At 47.8% G+C, this 18352-nt stretch overlaps 1 protein-coding gene across 1 annotated transcript; it reads right to left on the reverse strand.

Moving 5' to 3' along the window:
• Positions 1-60: 60 nt before the first annotated feature.
• ARPC3 (actin related protein 2/3 complex subunit 3) lies at positions 61-15849 on the reverse strand. Its single transcript, XM_004053885.5, has 7 exons — positions 15735-15849; positions 10934-11033; positions 5805-5881; positions 2266-2334; positions 1733-1859; positions 1286-1380; positions 61-376 (listed from the first exon to the last, which is right to left on the reverse strand). The coding sequence occupies exons 1-7, from the start codon at positions 15738-15740 to the stop codon at positions 314-316; spliced, it is 537 nt and encodes a 178-aa protein (XP_004053933.1). The 5' UTR covers positions 15741-15849; the 3' UTR covers positions 61-313.
• Between the last annotated feature and the right edge of the window lie 2503 nt (positions 15850-18352).

An 18352-nucleotide genomic window follows, 5' to 3' on the forward strand; every position in this document is an offset into this window, starting at 1 on the left:
TTTTATCTCAAAACAAATTGTAAGTGAATGTCAAAGACTGGCAATAAAGTTTTTCTGACATGGAATGTTAGAAATTTCTTTATTATTACTTATTCTTATTAAGCGCCAGCTTAATGCTGCAGAAAATTTCAAATCACCCTTGATAACCCACTTTCTTTTCTCCCACCCAAATTCTTGATCAAGAGTTTTTCAAGTAAAGACATGCTCTTCTCTCTTCTGTATAAAACTTTACGAAATAAAGGCAAAAGATTGTGTACATCTTGCTGGAAAATGCTGCCCAGGGCTCTGGAGACGGTGGCTGCCCGGGCTCCCTTCACTGTCCAGGTCCTGAAAGACTCTTGTTCATGAACTGTCTCTTCACAAAGCAAGTCCACCACTAACAAGAGAGAACAACACAGAATGAACAGCGGGGTCAAATTACAATAGAATTTGCATTTATTTAATAATAAAATTTCACATTAGTCTGGAATCTCTTATAAACTTTTTTTTTTTTTTTTTTGAGACCGAGTCTCGCTCTGTCACCCAGGCTGGAGTGCTGGAGTGCTGGAGTGCTGGAGTGCAGTGGTGTGATCTTGGCTTACTGCAAGCTCCGCCTCCCGGGTTCATGCCATTCTCCTGCCTCAGCCTCCCCAGTAGCTGGGACTACAGGCGCCTGCCACCACGCCTGGCTAATTTTTTGTATTTTTTAGTAGAGACGGGGTTTCACCATGTTAGCCAGGATGGTCTCAATCTCCTGACCTCATGATCCGCCTGCTTTGGCCTCCCAAAGTGCTGGGATTACAGGTGTGAGCCACCGCGCCTGGCCATAAACCCTTTTTAGACGAAGTCTCACTCTGTCATTCAGGCTGGAGTGTAATGGCATGATCTTGGCTCACTGCAACCTCCACTTCCTGGGTTCCAGCGACTCTCTTGTCTCAGCCTCCTGAGTAGCTGAGATGACAGGTGCACACCATCACGCCTGGCTAATTTTTTGTATTTTCAGTAGAGATGGGGGTTTCACCATGTTGGCCAGGCTGGTCTCGAACTCCTGACCGCAAGTGATCCACTCGCCTTGGCCTCCCAAAGTGGTGGGATTACAGGCATGAGCCACTGCGCCCGGCCTGCAATTCATTATTTAGTGTGATTCAGTGAACTCATATTACATACTAGACATATACTGGAAGTTAAGCAACACTGCAATGAAGAAATTAAAAATATTCTTGCAATGGAAGACCTTAGTGTGTTCAATGGTGGCTATCGGATAAAAGGTGATTTACCAATTAAGCAGGCAAGAAGAGGGTCTTACCTTGCTGGGTTTATCATTCTGAGGGTCGAAAACTTTCTCACAAAGTCTCAGTCCAGTCTCTTGCCTTAGCTGTTGTAAATAGGCTCTCATCACTTCTAAAACAGAACAATTTTAAAAAAACTGTATTTGCAAATACATCCCAAATGTACTGGTTGCAGGTCTGGATGCTCACTGTGGTAATACATTTTTATACATTTGAACAGGATACAAAATAGAAATGACAGTCCAGATAGTTTTATAACTACATTTGTTTTTGTTCAAAAGATTTTCTGCATGTCATCCTTGTTGCCAAGAATCGTTTGTGAGAGTGACTAATAAGATAATGTACTTCCTATGATTTCACTCTCAATCTGTACATGAATCAAGGCAAGAAAAAGAGGGGTGGTAGGAAGTCAAATGGAGAAAATCTTCTTGTGTCACAGAGTGAGGATAGAGACCTGTTCTTACCATCTTCCTGTTTGTTTGCAGGTTTGGCATAAATTGCGTTAAGTGGAAAACCAGGCTCTCCAGGAATGGGAAAATTAGTGATTCCCAGTGTATACATTTCTTTCTCACCTTGGCTTTTGGAATTGCACTGGAAAAAAAAAAATATATATATATATATACACACACACACACACACACACACACACACACACACACACACACACATATTTTACAGGGAAAAGAAGAATTCTATCCTTGGACCCCAGGTTAAGAACCCTTGAGTCAAGGGCTTAAAAGGAATTCCTCTGTCAAGATTTCTGTCTTAAGAAAATATATTCAAAGCCTTAAAACACCACTACTTTTATCTTTGTGTCAGTCAATTATACTACAAGTTCAGAAAACTAAATTCAAATTTTTCTCTTAAGTCCATGCTGTAAGTCAGAGGAAATATTTTCTACTTGTCTTTAAAGTCTCAACAAATCCCAGATGACTGGGAGGGTAAATGCCTCTCAGCAATTTGTTTTCCTGATATACAATCATCCAAGTTTAATTACCTTTTGCAGTTTCTTCAGACATTCAGAAATGTAGAGAGTTATATATATCAAGGTCCTATCAGCTTCATTCTACAGGGAGAAAAAGAAGACTTAAAAACAGTTATCAAAACATAACAATGATGTGCTATGTATGAATTCCATCTTTGTCTTCTGATTATCTGCTGAATGCAGTGGTAGGACAGCCACTATCACATCAAAACTCTCATTCTCCAAATGCACAGTCTCCTCAGTCTCCTTTTCCGTCTGCCCCTGGGAGGAAGGCACAAGCCCCACTCTGAGATGTGCAGCTGGTTTTTTTTTTTTGAGACGGAGTCTTGCTCTGTTGCCCAGGCTGGAGTGCAGTGGCACAATCTCAGCTCACTGCAACCTCCACCTCCCAGGTTCAAGCAATTCTCCTGCCTCAGCCTCCCGAGTAGCTGGGATTACAGGTGCCCGCCACCATGCCTGGCTAATCTTTCTATTTTTAGTAGAGACGAGGTTTCACCATGTTGGCCAGGTTGGTCTCGAACTCCTGACCTCAAGTGATCTGTCCACCTCAGCTTCCCAAAGTGCTGGGATTACAGGCATGAGCCACCATGCTCGGCTGAGTGGCTGCTCTCTCTTGTTTTTCTCGGCTCCCCTTGCCCCAGGGTTCCCAAGGATCTGTGTCAACAGCCCCTCACTGTATAGGAAGAAGTAACAAAGCTGCCTGGAAAGCCTGAACTGCTCCATATGGTTGGCTAATTTTTTTTTTTTTTTTTTTTTTTTTTTGAGACGGAGTTTCGCTCTGTCGCCCAGGCTGGAGTGCAGTGGTGCGATCTCGACTCACTGCAAGCTCCGCCTCCTGGGTTCACGCCATTCTCCTGCCTCAGCCTCCCGCGTAGCTGGGACTACAGGCGCGCGCCACCATGCCCGGCTAATTTTTTTGTATTTTTAGTAGAGACGGGGTTTCACCGTGTTAGCCAGGATGGTCTCGATCTCCTGACCTCGTGATCCACCCGTCTTGGCCTCCCAAAGTGCTGGGATTACAGGCGTGAGCCACCGCGCCCGGCTGGTTGGCTAATTTTTAAAAACCCTTCCCTTCAGGGTCTCTGCCGAGAACAGAAATAGTCATTACTCTAAAGGAGGAAGCAACTATTTCACATTTGACTTGCTCCCAAAGAACTCCATAATCTCAATGTCTTGACCTAACCAAAAAGAAAATGTGGAGAAGACAAATGAATGTTGATCAAATGTGGTATGGACTTTGGGTCAAATTTTACACAAATTTAGGCCAGGTGCAGTGGCTTATGCCTGTAATCCCAGCACTTTGGGAGGCTGAGGTGGGTGGATTGCTTGAGCCCAGGAGTTTGAGACCAGCCTGGGCAACACGGCGAAACACCGTCTCTACTAAAAATACAAAAATTAGCCAGTCATGGTGGCGTGCGCCTGTAATCCCAGCTGCTAGGGAGGCTAAGGCCGGAGAATCGCTTGAACCCAGGAGGCAGAGATTGTAATGAGTCAAGACTGTACCACTGCACTCCAGCCTGGGCAACAGAGCAAGACTCTGTCTCGAATTAAAAAAAAAAAAAAAAGGCCGGGTGCGGTGGCCCACGCCTGTAATCCCAGCACTTTGGAAGGCCAAGGTGGGTGTATCATGAGCTCAGGAGATCGAGACCATCCTGGCCAACATGGTGAAACCCTGTCCCTACTAAAAAATACAAAAATTAGCTTGGCGTGGTGGCACGTGCCTGTAATCCCAGCTACTCGGGAGGCTGAGGCAGGAGAACCGCTTGAACCCGGGAGTCGAGGGTTGCACTGAGCCGAGATCGCGCCATTGCACTCCAGCCTGGTGACAGAGCGGGACTCTGTCTTAAAACAAAAAAACAACAAAAAAATTACCCCCAAACCACACCATTTTCCTATTTTTTTTTTTTTTTTTGAGAGTGTTTCACTCTTGCTGCCCAGGCTGGAGTGCAATGGCGTGATATTGGCTCACCGCAACCTCTGCCTCCTGGGTTCAAGTGATTCTCCTGCCTCAGCCTCCCAAGTAGCTGGGATTACAGGCATGCACCACCACGCCCAGTTAATTTTGTATTTTTAGTAGAGACGGGGTTTCCCCATGTTGGTCAGGCTGGTCTCGAGCTCCTGACCTCAGGTGATCCGCCCGCCTCGGCCTCCCAAATTATGGGCGGAGGCACTGCGCCCAGCCACATTTCCCTATTTTTAAGACAATATAGTATCTGGGAACAAATGAAATGTGGCAGAGTTTTTTGTTTTTTTTGAGACAGTCTTGCTCTGTCGCCCAGGCTGAGTGCAGTGGTGTGATCTCGGCTCACTGCAACCATCACCTCCTGGGTTCAAGCAATTCTTGTGCTTCAGCCTCCCGAGTAGCTGGGATTACAGGCATGCACTACTACACCTGGCTAATTTTTGTATTTTTGGTAGAGATGGGGTTTCGCCTTGTTGGCTAGGCTGGTCTCAAACTCCTGGCATCATGTGATCCACCCGCCTCAGCCTCCCAAGTGTTGGGATTACAGGCGTGAGCCACCATGCACTAATTTTTCTATTTTTTGTAGAGACGGGGGTTCGCCATGTTGCCCAGGCTGGTCTCGAACTCCTGAACTCAAGCAATGTGCCCAGAGAATTGTAACATTTATAACTGTTACAAACTTAACCCACACGAAATATAGAAAACATTCTATTACCATCACAGAATGTTTAGACTACAATTTGTACACCAAGAGTCTACAAACAAATAATTCACAACCTGTTTGATTCCAGTTCAGAGTTTGGCAAGGAGGGGTTGAAATTCCATTTTAGGGCCGGGAGTGTGGCTCACGCCTGTAATCCCAGCACACTGAGAGGCTGAGGTGAGCGGATCATGAGGTCAGGAGATCGAGACCATCCTGCCTAACACTGTGAAACCCCGTCTCTACTAAAAATACAAAAAATTAGCCGGGTGTGGTGGCGCGTGCCTGTAGTTCCAGCTACCTGGGAGGCTGAGGCAGGAGGACTGTCTGAGCCCAGGAGGTTGAGGGTATAGTGAGCTGTGATTGTGCCACTGCACTCTAGCCTGGGCGACGGAGCAAGACCCCGTCTCAAAACAAAACAAAAGGCTGGCACATAGTAGGTGCTGCTTAACTAATATTGAATAAATAAAGATACTTCTAGCAAGGAGTTGGCAAACTTTCTCTGTAAAAGGCAGGCAGTATTTTTAGGTTTTGTGGGCCATACAGTCTTTGTCACAACTACTCAATTCTGCTGTTTTGGTGTGAAAGTAACTATAGATAATATAGAAACAAATGGTTGTGGCTGTGTTCCAATAAAGGTTTATTCATAAAAAGGGGCAGTGGGCCAAATGTGGCCCTCAGGTTAGAGTTTGCCAACCCCTGGTATAGAATTTGGAGGAAAAAAAAAGAAACTAATATTTATACAAAAGCTAACATTAAGCACTGCTCTCGAATTTAAAAATTACATGCTGATTTCATTTTATTTTCTCCTCACAGCAATCTGGATAGCAAGGTTGGTATTATCCCTATGAGAAAACTAAGTTAAATATTAAAAGCTCTGTAATTTACCTTAATTTCATAGTTTTTGAAGAAGACATTGGCCTTGAAGTAATAGATGGCTTCATCCACAATATCTGTATCTTTTGCTAAGCAGGACACAAGGGAAGGAGCACAGAGAACATTAGCCAAATACAAAACATAACAACTATCAAAGCCATAAAGGGAAAACACATACAACTGTCAACAGTTGCGGAGTTGAATAAAATAAGATGATCCTACTGAAATACAAAGTTTTTAGAAAATATTTATTATTTTTTGAGACAGAGTCTCGCTCTGTCACCCAGGCTGGAGTGCAGTGGCGTGATCTTGGCTCACTGCAAGCTCCGCCTCCCGGGTTCACGCCATTCTCCTGCCTCAGCCTCCTGAGTAGCTGGGGCTACAGGCACCTGCCACCACACCCCGCTAATTTTTTGTATTTTTAGTAGAGATGGGGTTTCACCGTGTTAGCCAGGATGGTCTTGATCTCCTGATCGCGTGATCCGCCCATCTCGGCCTCCCAAAGTGCTGGGATTACAGGCATGAGCCACCGTGCCTAGCCTTTGTTTTTTTTTTTTTGAGACAGAGTTTCACTCTGTCGCCCAGGCTGGAGTGCAGTGGCGCGATCTTGGCTCAATGCAAGCTCCGCCTCCCGGGTTCACAGCATTCTCCTGCCTCAGCCTCCCGAGTAGCTGGGGCTATAGGCACCTGCCACCATGCTCAGCTATATTTTTTGTATTTTTAGTAAAGACGGGGTTTCACCGTGTTAGCCAGGATGGTCTTGATCTCCTGACCTCGTGATCCACCCATCTCGGCCTCCCAACGTGCTGGGATTACAGGCATAAGCCACCGTGCCCGGCCAAATTTTTTTTTTTTGAGACCGAGTCTTGCTCTGTTGCCCAGACTGGAGTGAAATGGCATGATCTCGGCTCACTTTGCCTCCCGGGTTCAAGCGATTCTCCTGCCTCAGCCTCCCAAGTAGCTGGGATTATAGGCATGTACCACCAGGCTTGGCTAATTTTTGTATTTTTAGTAGAAATGGGGTTTCACCATGTTGGTCAGGCTGGTCTCGAACTCCTGACCTCATGATCCGCCTGCCTCAGCCTCCCAAAGTGCTGGGATTACAGGAGTGAGCCACCGCCCTTGGATTTTCAGAAAATATTTATAGAAAAGTAGTACATGGTTTATTTTTACAGCTTTATTGTTTTTGTAAAACTTATACATGCTCATTAGAAAATGAAATTCAATCAAAACAGTTTTATTTTTTAGAGAGAGGTCTTGCTCTGTTACCCGGGCTGGAGTGCAGTGGTACAATTATAACTCACCACAGACTTGAATTCCTGAGCTCAAGTGATCCTCCTGCTTCAGCTTCCCAGGTAGCCGGGACTACAGGCATGCGCCATGAGGCCTGGCTAATTTTTTTCTTTAAAAATTAAATAAAATTTTTAAAGAAAAGTTTTTAAAGATGGCTGGGCACAGTGAATCACGCCTGTAATCCCAACGCTTTGGGAGGCCGAGACGGGTGGATCACCTGAGGTCAGGAGTTTGAGAGCAGCCTGGCCAACATGGTGAAACTGCGCCTCTACTAAAAATACAAAAAATTAGCCAAGCATGGTGGCAGGCACCTGTAATCCCAGCTATTCGGGAGGCTAAGGCAGGAGAATCGCTTGAACTCGCGGGTGGAGGATGCAGTGAGCCAAGATTGCACCATTGCACTCCAGCCTGGGCAACGAGATCGAAACTCCGTCTCCAAAAAAAAAAAAAGTTTTTTTTAGAGATGCAGTCTCACTATGTTGCCTAGGCTGGTCTCAAACTCCTGGCCTCAAGTGATCCTCCTGCCTCCTGAGTAGCTAGGATTACAGGCATAAGCCACAGCACCGGGCCAAAAAAAATTTTTAATTGTCACCTTAATTCCCATTTCCCCAGAAATAACTACCATTAGCATTTGGTGAACATTATTCAAGACGTCTCTCAATGCATTTATAAAAAAACACTGAGACATAGACTAACTTTAACTGCTTCCTAAAAATAAAAAGTATTCAGTTGGGCGCAGTGGCTCATGCCTGTAGTCCCAGCACTTTGGGAGGCCGAGGCGGATGGATTGCCTGAGGTCAGGAGTTCGAGACCAGCCTGGCCAACATGGAGAAACCCTGTCTCTACTAAAAATACAAAAACTACCGGGCATGGTGGTATGTGCCTGTAATCCCAGCTACTCAGGGGGCTGAGGCAGGAGAATTGCTTGAACCCAGGAGGCAGAGGTTGCAGTGAGCTGAGATCATTCCACCAAACTCAAGCCTGGGTGACAGAGCGAGACTCCGTCTCAAAAAAGTAATAATAAAAAAATATATAATTAAATAAAATAAAAAGTATTTAATATAATTTTATTTGAATTTACATATTATAGTTTCAGAAAAAAACTCAATTATTTAGAACATGTTGAGGTTCAGATACACATCTTTCTTTTTATGAAAACTATGACTTAAAATATACTTGTACAAGCTGTTGTAGGTAGCTCTAGATGGACAAAAGCCAGAAATACTGTCTTGACAAAGACAGATCTCATGACACAATTTGTTTGGCAATTTTTTGTTTTTCTTCTTCTTATTTTAAAAAGGTCAAAATCCCAGGGTCTTGATATCTGGCAGCTGGTTTCAGCAGTGCTGAGACAGTTACTTATACTTCTTGTCTATGACTGTTAACGTTCTTGCACAGCAGAAATGCAAAGTAATCTTGAAGCTTTCATACTCTGCAATTCAGTTGTCTTCATCCCAGCTCATTGCCCTGTGGAAGAATTTCAACAGAACTCTAACTCTACACTTGTGTTCCTTGCAATCTACTTTTTTTTTTTTGAGATGGAGTCTCGCTCTGTTGCCCAGGCTGAAGTGCAGTGGTGCAATCTTGGCTCACTGCAAGCTCCGCCTCCTGGGTTCACGTCATTCTCCTGCCTCAGCCTCCCGAGTACCTGGGACTACAGGAGCCCGCCACCACGCTTGGCTAATTTTTTGTATTTTTAGTAGAGATGGGGTTTCACCGTGTTAGCCAGGATGGTCTCGATCTCCTGACCTCGTGATCCACCCGTCTTGGCCTCCCAAAGTGCTAAAGTGCTGGGATTACAGGCGTGAGCCACCGCGCCACGCCCTATTTTTTATTTATTTATTTTTTTCGAGATCAAGTCTCACTTTGTCGCCCAGGCTGGAGTGCCATGGCACAATCTAGGCCCAGTGCAACCTCCGCCTCCTGAGTTCAAGTGATTCTCCTGTCTCAGCCTCCCACGTAGCTGGGACTACAGGTGCCTGCCACCACAGCCAGCTAATTTTGGTATTTTTGGTAGAGACAGAGTTTCACCATGTTGGCCAGGCTGGTCTCAAACTCCTGACCTGAGGCAATCTGCCCGCCTCAGCCTCCCAAAGTGCTGGGATTACAGGCATGAGCCACTATGCCTGGCTGCAATCTGTTTTCTTATCTGTGAAAGAAAACTTTCTTGGAGGACTCAATATTGTTTCCAAAAACCAGCTAGTTCTTCTAAACGCAATGACAGGAGGGGGCAAAGGCCAAAGGATTCTGAAACTAGAAGAATACTTGGCACATAAAAGGCATTTTACAGATATTTGTTGAATATAAATGAATTAGTGTGATTAACACTGTTATTTAGCTCACAGCACAGGCCTCCATTCCAATTCAGGTTTTTTTTTTTTTCTTTTGAAACAGAGTTTTGCTCGTTGCCTAGGCTGGAGTGCAATGACATGATCTCGGCACACTGCAACCTCCACCTCCCAGGTTCAAGCAATTCTCCTGCCTCAGTCTCCCAAGTAGCTGGGATTACAGGCATGCGCCACCATGCCCGGCTGATTGTTTGTATTTTTAGTTGAGATGGGGTTTCTCCATGTTGGTTAGGCTGGTCTTGAACTCCTGAACTCAGGTGATCCACCCACCTAGACCTCTCAAAGTGCTGGGATTACAGGTGTGAGCCATCACACCTGGCCTTTGCAGTGAAATTTTTTTTTTTTTTTTTTGAGATGAAGTCTCACTCTGTCACCCAGGCTGGAGTGCAGTGGTGCAATCTTGGCTCACTGCAACCTCCACCCTCTGTGTTCAAGCGATTCTCCTGTCTCAGCCTCCTGAGTAGCTGGGATCACAGGTGCCCACCACCATGCCTAGCTAATTTTTGTATTTTTAGTAGAGTTGGGGTTTCGCCATGTTTGCCAGGCTGGTCTCGAACTCCTGACCTTAAGTGATCCACTTGCCTTGGCCTTCCAAAGTGCTGGGATTACAAGTGTGAGCCACCGCACCCAGCCTTGTGATTTTCTTTTATGTTATTTTTCTTCTTTCCCAGGCTGTCTTCTTCCTTGTTCCTTTTCCTCAGAATCAAGTAGAGACTGTGGTGACTCACCATATGCATTAAGTTTACTGAGCTTTCAAATTGTGTTGAAAACAAAATTAAGTTTAAAAAAGGTCAAGTCAAACAGTCTGGCAGAGAAATGGGGACTGGATCAGTACCAAATTGGTAATTATAATAATGGTCTTGGAAACCATGAATGGAATTCAGTTCAGACCCTTGCAGGGTACAGGGAAACCATGTCTAACATAATACAAATTATACTGTTGGGAGAACATCTCAGAAAGCATCAGAAGAGTCTCAGACAGTGTCTGAAAAATATTGCAGCTTTCTGAAATAAAATTCAGAAAAGCGGGAATAGACGTAAGTAATGTTACATAGTACACTTCAGATTTAAGATTGAGGTATTGCTAAAAATGAAGATCTTGAAGAATGAATAAAGGAAGTAGATTTAGACGAGGAAGAGGTTCAAATATTTGTTGTTGTTGTTTTCCAGGTTGATGACAGAAAGGATGGGCATGTGGCATTCTAGACGTAACAGCATTAGATTTGTTTGAAAGAACTGATAAACAGTGTCCAGAATTAAGCACATTTCCTCCATTTTCTCAAAAGAGTTTCCTGGAGAAGTCAGAAGAAATAATACAATTTCCTATTAAATGCAACATATAACCACTATCTTGAAAGGTCTAGACCACAATATCTACCAAGCAAAGTACAAGGGCAATTTGAGAGAGAAGACTGAGCTAAGAATTTCCCTGATTTGATCATTTCAGAAGATTGTTAGGCATTTCGTACCAAAATTTGAAAATAATGGGTTTAGACTTACTCTCTCTGGGGGCAGGTCCTTTGAATTGACTTCTGATAGGCAACAGTGCCATGTTTCCAATGAGTTTGGTATCAGGATCCATGAGAGAAGAGTGGTAAGCCTGTAATGGCAAGCCCAGGAAGAACACAGAAGCAGAAAAAGAGCAAATGTCACTGTGGCAAACAACCTTCCCTTAAAGGAAAAAAAGAGTAAACCACCCAAGATTAATTAGGGGAGGGAGAAGGGATAGCAGCATTGAGGTGCGAGGGCTGGTTCTTTCTGGCTCAAGAAAACCAATTGTTAAATTTTGAGGCATTTTTCAAGCTGGTTGTTAAACACAGCTCTTCTCAAAAATCAAATTATATAAACTTACAATTAAGTAAATGATGTTGGCTGGGCGTGGTGGCTCATGCCTGTAATCCCAGCACTTTGGGAGGCTGAGGCAGGCGGATTGCCTGAGCTCAGGAGTTTGCAACCAGCCTGGGCAACACAGTGAAACCCCATCTCTACTAAAATATAAAAAATTAGCCAGGCGTGGCGGCGTGCGCCTGTAGTCCCAGCCACGTGGGAGGCTAAGCTGGAGAATCACTTGAACCCAGGAGGCGAAGGCTGCAGTGAGCTGAGATCGTGCCACTGCACTCCAGCCTGGGCAACAGAGCAAGACTGTCTCAAAAAAAAAAAAAAAGTAAATAATGTTAAAAACAGTGATGCTTAAGTATTCATCACTTCTTTTTTTTTTTTTTGAGAAGGAGTCTCACCATGTTGCCTAAGATGGTCTCAAACTCCTAGCTCAAGTGTTCCTCCTGCCTCGGCCTCCCAAAGGGCTGGGACTACAGGTGTGAGCCACCACACCCGGCTACTTCCTAATTTTTTTTTTTTTTTGAGACAGAGTTTGGCTCTTGTTGCCCAGGCTGGAGTGCAATGACGTGACCTTGGCCCACTGCAACCTCCGCCTCCCGGGTTCAAGTGATTCTCCTGCCTCAGCCTCCCAAGTAGCTGGGATTATAGGGATAAGCCACCACGCCCAGCTAATTTTGTATTTTTGGTAGAGACGATGTTTCTCCATTTTGGCCAGGCTGGTCTCGAACTCCCGGCCTCAGGTGATCTGCCCGCCTTGGCCTCCCAAAGTGCTGGGATTACAGGTGTGAGCCACTGCACTGCACTTGGCCTACTTCCCAATTTTTTTTTTTTGAGACAGTCTTGCCCTGTCGCCCAGGATGGAGTGCGGTGGCGCGATCTCTACTCACTGCAACCTCCGCCTCCTGGGTTTAAGCGATTCTCCTGCCCCAGCCTCCCAAGTAGCTGGGATTACAGGTGCGTGCCACCACGCCCAGCTAATTTTTGTATTTTTAGTAGAGACAGGGTTTCACCATGTTGGTCAGGCTGGTCTTGAACTCCTGACCCCATGATCCACCCGCCCCGGCCTCCCAAAGTGCTGGGATTACAGGCGTGAGCCACCGCACCCAGCAATAACCTAATTTTTAAAAATTACATTTTACTATTGTCTATGTTCTTAAGGTTATTATTATGAAATACTAAATAATGGGGTGCTGCTGTGCATCTCTTCCAATTCTACGTTCGGTGACATCACATTGGTATCTGGCCAAAGTATTTCCACTACAGAAAGACAAACATCATATAAATCAGGGTACCCAGCCCCCAGCTAAACCAAGACCCAAGCACTATCTTTTCAGCTCTGCCACTTCATGGCGTTATGCTTTTGACCAAGACATCATTCTTCTTCTCTTAGCTTGTTTCCAAATTTGTAAAATGAGAAGATATATATTCCCTTCAGTGGGTAGGTGTGTGTTAAAGGAAGGGATAAAAAAATCACATTTATGACAGCATTTTGTATGCTGATTCTTAGTTCTGCTTTTTACAAGATGTCTGGCTTTTTATAAGTCAACATGGGTCCCATTCATATATTCATTCATTCATCAAATGATTGCTAAGCACCTTCTATGTGCAAGACACTGTGATATAGTAATATACAAAGTAGTACAATTCTGGTCCTTGAAGAGTAGAGAAGACAGACAGAAAATAATCACAGGATGGGATGGGCGGGGTGGCTCACGCCTGTAATCCAAACACTTTGGGAGGCCGAGGCGGACAGATCACCAGGCCAGAAGATCGAGACCACCCTGACCAACATGGTGAAACCCCATCTCTACTAAAAATATCAAAATTAGCTGGGTGTGGTAGTGCATGCCTGTATTCCCAGCTACTTGGGAGGCTGAGGCATGAGAATCGCTTGAACCCAGGAGGCAGAGGTTAAAGTGAGCCGAGATAGCACCACTGCACTCCAGCCTGGCGACAAAGCAAGACTCCGTCTCAAAAAAACAAACAAACAAACAAACAAACCCCTCCCCCCAAAAAAACAAACAAACAAAACCCAACAGAGTGAATCCAGGGTGCTCTATGTGCGATTGGAACCAGTACAGGGATTTAGAGTCTTTTTTTTTTTTTTTTTTTTTGGAGACAGAGTTTCCTAGGCTGGAGTACAGTGGCAGGATCACAGCTCACTGCAGCCTCAAACTCCTGGCTCCAGGTGATCCTCCCACCTCAGCCTCTTGAGAGGCTGGGAGGACATGCACTACCACATCCAGCTAATTTATTTTTATTTTTGTAGAGGCAGGGTCTCATTATGTTGCCCAGGTTGGTCTCAAACTCCTGGGCTCAAGTGATCCTCTCATCTTGGCCTCCTAAAGTGTTGGGATTACAGGCATAAGCCACTGCACCCAGCCTAGAGTCCTGGCTTAAAACCTGGTTTTACCATTACTAGGCAACCCTGTCCAAATTAACTTCTCTGAGGCTCCGTTTCCTCTTCTGTAAAACAGGAATCATGGTACCTACTTCATAGGGTCGTTATGAGGATTAGATGGGATAATTTATAAAGTGTGTACCCCAGAGCTCAGGAGTCAAATGGTAATTATGGGATTCATAAAATATGCATTTGTGAGGCTGAGCGAGGTGGCTCATGTCTGTAATCCCAACACTTAGGGAGGCTGAGGCAGGAGGACTGCTTGAGCCCAGAAGTTTGAGACCAGCCTGGACAACATGGTGAGACTCTGTCTCTACTAAAAACACAAAAACTTAGCTGGGCATGGTGGCGTACACCTGTAGTCCCAGCTGCTCAGGAGGTTGAGGTGGGAAGATCACCTGAGCCGAGTCTGTGTCACTGAACTGCAGCCTGAGAGACAGGGTCACACTCTGTCTCAAAAAAAAAAAAAATGTATTTGCAACTATGGCTTGCTCCTTTTCATCACAGGTATGCTTTATCTAAAGCAGCCTCCGCCTTCCCTCTCACCAAACTGTCTTGTTACCCATCTAGCTTCTTTTTTTCCGGGGGGGGGGGGGGGTGTGGTACGGAGTCTCACTCTGTCGCCAGACGAGTGCAGTGGCACGGTCTCGGCTCACTGCAACCTCCGCCTCCTGGGTTCAAGCGATTCTCCTGCCTCAGCCTCCCAAGTAGCTGGGATTACAGGCACACGCCACCACGCCTGGCTAATTTTTGTATTTTTAGTAGAGATGGGGTTTCACCATGTTGGCTAGGCTGGTCTTGAACTCCTGACCTCGTGATCCGCCCGCCTAGGCCTCCCAAAGTGCTGGGATTACAGGCGTGAGCCACCGCGCCTGACTACCCATCTAGCTTCTTTATAGCATTTGTCACTACCTGACACTACCGTATGTATCTCCTTTATTATGTCTACACTTTTATTGTCTCGACTCCCGATTTGAATGTACATTCTTTAAGATTAGGGATTTGTTGAACTTATTTGCTGCTGTAAATACAGCCTGGCAGGCAGCAGGTGCTCGTTAACGTTTGTTAAAAATAATGTGTGAGCAGGCTGGGCGCGATGGCTCACGCTTATAATCCCAGCACTTTGGGAGACCGAGGGGGCGGATCACCTGAGGTCTGGAGTTCCAGACCAGCCTGGCCAACATGGTGAAACCTCGTCTCTACTAAAATGCAAAAAATTAGCTGGGCGTGGTGGCGCGCGCCTGTAATCCCAGCTACTTGGGAGGCTGAGGCACGAGAATTGCTTGAACCAGGGTGATGGAGATTGTAGTGAGCCGAGATCGCCTCACTGCCCTCCAGCCTGGGCGACAGAACGAGACTCTCTCAAAAAACAAACAACAAAAAAAGTGTGAACAATCACATAATAACTGAACCACCTTTTCCCGAATCTGCAAAATGGAGACCATGACGGTGATAAATTTACCCCACAAACTGGCTGTCAGAAATTAAGTACAACCAGGCCGTCATAATTTTTTACTCCCACTCTGATGGCACACGAAAAAGGAAATCTTTGGAAGTCAGGCGCCGAACGAGTCTGTGAGGGCCCTAAACCCAGCTGGCTCCGGGGTGGCCGCCGCTGCCGGGAAGTGGGTTCTGACAAATGACAAACAGCAGAGGGAGCCTGACCCCGGGGCGGAGGAGGAAGTGGGCCTGACAGAAAAAGGAGAAGCTAGACCCCTGGACTTGAAATATGAAAAATAAAAAGCGCAGCCCTTGGCTTCGCGCTCTAGTGAGGCTTTGGGAACCCTGCCGGAGTCGGAAGGAGTAGACGGAGAGAGAGAAGAGGGCCTCCTCACACACCCTGGACCCTTGGCCCACTGCTGCCGCGCCCCCGCCTCCCACGACTGGCACCCCCGGGCCGCCCCAATCCTTCAGCAACCGGTCCCCTCCCCTCGCCTCCCTCCTTCTCGGGCCCCAGCTTCCTCTCTGCCTTCCGCCACCCGCTTCTCTCGGCACACACACGGTTTCTCTCTGCTCTTCGCAATCCCCGCTGTCTCCCCACACCGTGGATCGAACCCTCACCGGCATCTTGGCGGCGCCCGGGTTTCAACCCAGAGAAGCAGGATCCAGGTAGAGCGGAGCACTTCCGGTCTGGCAGCCTGGGCGGGGTAGGCGGAAGCGAAACGGAAGGGGCGGGTGCGGACGTGGAGCTTCCGGCCTTGCAGTTCCGCTTCTGCTTGCAGCAGCCCCGCGCATCTGAAGGAGGCGCCAGAGCACTAGGCAGGGGCCTTGAGGGGTGCAGCGTGAGGCAGCGCCCAGAATGGAGATGGGTCTTTAGGTTCCAGAATCTGAGATCAATCACCTCTTTTGTATTTTTTTCAAATGTCACCTTTTCAGGGCCGGGCATAGTGGCTCACGCCTGTAATCCCAGCACTTTGGGAGGCCGAGGCGGGTGGATCACCTGAGGTCAGGAGTTCGAGACCAGCCTGGATGGTGAAACCCCGTCTCTACTAAAAATACAAAAATTAGCTGGTCGTGGTAGCATCCCAGCTACTCGGGAGGCTGAGGCCGGAGAGTCGCTTGAACCCAGGAGGCAGAGGTTGCAGTGAGCCAAGATCGCGCCGCTGCACTCCAGCCGGGATGACAGTGTGACTCTCTCAAAAAAAAAAAAAAAAAAAAAAATCACCTTTCCTGTGAAGCATTCTCCGTTCATTCTATTTTCAGTTCACCCAACTCCAGCCTCATGCCTTATCCTTCTCTCCCGCTTTTTCCCTTAGTTCTTACGATTCTTGTATTTAGTTTACTCTTAGTGCTTGTGAATGCCAAAAAGGCAGCACTTCGTCCGTTTTGTCACCTGCGCCTGTAACAGTGATGGTATGTAGGAAACATCAATATTTGATTGAATGAATGAACCCAATGCACTGCATCTAAAAATGGAGAAACTGAAGGGCACTGGACTCCGGGTTTGAATCGCAGCTCCAATACATACTAGCTCTGTAATTTTGAGCAAGTTAACTGGCCTGTGCTTCAGTTCCTCACCTGAAAATGGCAGTAACAGTATTTACCTCATAGTTTTGTGAGGATGAAATGAATTACATGTAAAATGCTTAGAACTTACATGCTTGGAGCATACTGAAAGCCCAGAGTTTTAACTTATTACTAGAAAATTCTTTTTTTAAATTTTTTTTATTTATTTTTTATTTTTTATTGATCATTCTTGGGTGTTTCTCGCAGAGGGGGATTTGGCAGGGTCACAGGACAATAGTGGAGGTAAGGTCAGCAGATAAACAAGTGAACAAAGTTCTCTGGTTTTCCTAGGCAGAGGACCCTGCGGCCTTCCGCAGTGTTTGTGTCCCTGGGTACTTGAGATTAGAGAGTGGTGATGACTCTTAACGAGCATGCTGCCTTCAAGCATCTGTTTAACAAAGCACATCTTGCACCGCCCTTAATCCATTCAACTCTGAGTGGATACAGCACATGTTTCAGAGAGCACAGGGTTGGGGGTAAGGTCACAGGTCAACAGGATCCCAAGGCAGAAGAATTTTTCTTAGTAAAGAACAAAATGAAAAGTCTCCCATGTCTACCTCTTTCTACACAGACACGGCAACCATCCGATTTCTCAATCTTTTCCCCACCTTTCCCCCCTTTCTATTCCACAAAACCGCCATTGTCATCATGGCCCGTTCTCAATGAGCTGTTGGGTACACCTCCCAGACGGGGTGGTGGCCGGGCAGAGGGGCTCCTCACCTCCCAGTAGGGGCGGCCGGGCAGAGGCGCCCCTCACCTCCCGGACGGGGCGGCTGGCCGGGCGGGGGGGCTGACCCCTCCACGTCCCTCCCGGATGGGGCGGCTGGCCGGGCGGGGGGCTGACCCCCCCACCTCCCTCCCGGACGGGGCGGCTGGCCGGGCAGAGGGGCTCCTCACTTCCCAGTAGGGGCGGCCGGGCAGAGGCGCCCCTCACCTCCCGGACGGGGCGGCTGGCCGCGCGGGGGGCTGACCCCCCCCACCTCCCTCCCGGACGGGGCGGCTGGCCGGGCAGAGGGGCTCCTCACTTCCCAGTAGGGGCGGCCGGGCAGAGGCGCCCCTCACCTCCCGGACGGGGCGGCTGGCCGGGCGGGGGGCTGACCCCCCCACCTCCCTCCCGGACGGGGCGGCTGGCCGGGCAGAGGGGCTCCTCACTTCCCAGTAGGGGCGGCCGGGCAGAGGCGCCCCTCACCTCCCGGACGGGGCGGCTGGCCGGGCGGGGGGCTGACCCCCCCACCTCCCTCCGGGACAGGGCGGGTGGTCGGGCGGGGGGCTGGCCCCCTCACCTCCCTCCCAGACGAGGTGGCTGCCGGGCGGAGACGCTCCTCACTTCCCCGACGGGGTGGCTGCCGGGCGGAGGGGCTCCTCACTTCTCAGACGGGGCGGCTGCCGGGCGGAGGGGCTCCTCCCTTCTCAGACAGGGCGGCTGCCGGGCGGAGGGGCTCCTCACTTCTCAGACGGGGCGGCTGCCGGGCGGAGGGGCTCCTCACTTCTCAGACGGGGCGGCCGGGCAGAGACGCTCCTCACATCCCGGACGGGGCGGCAGGGCAGAGGTGCTCCCCACATCTCAGACGATGGGCGGCCGGGCAGAGACGCGCCTCACTTCCAGGATGTGATGGCGGCCGGGAAGAGGCGCTCCTCACTTTCCAGACTGGGCAGCCAGGCAGAGGGGCTCC

The sequence above is a fragment of the Gorilla gorilla genome, chromosome 10 (assembly GCF_029281585.2).
Source record: "Gorilla gorilla gorilla isolate KB3781 chromosome 10, NHGRI_mGorGor1-v2.1_pri, whole genome shotgun sequence".
In the NCBI taxonomy this organism is placed as follows: Eukaryota; Metazoa; Chordata; class Mammalia; order Primates; family Hominidae; genus Gorilla; species Gorilla gorilla.

Coding starts and splice junctions, on each gene's coding strand:
- ARPC3 (XM_004053885.5), bottom strand. Junction 1,381..1,732: donor TGCAAACAAACAGGAAGATG/GTAAGAACAGGT, acceptor GTTCTGTTTTAG/AAGTGATGAGAGCCTATTTA. Junction 377..1,285: donor AGAATGATAAACCCAGCAAG/GTAAGACCCTCT, acceptor CTCTCTTGTTAG/TGGTGGACTTGCTTTGTGAA.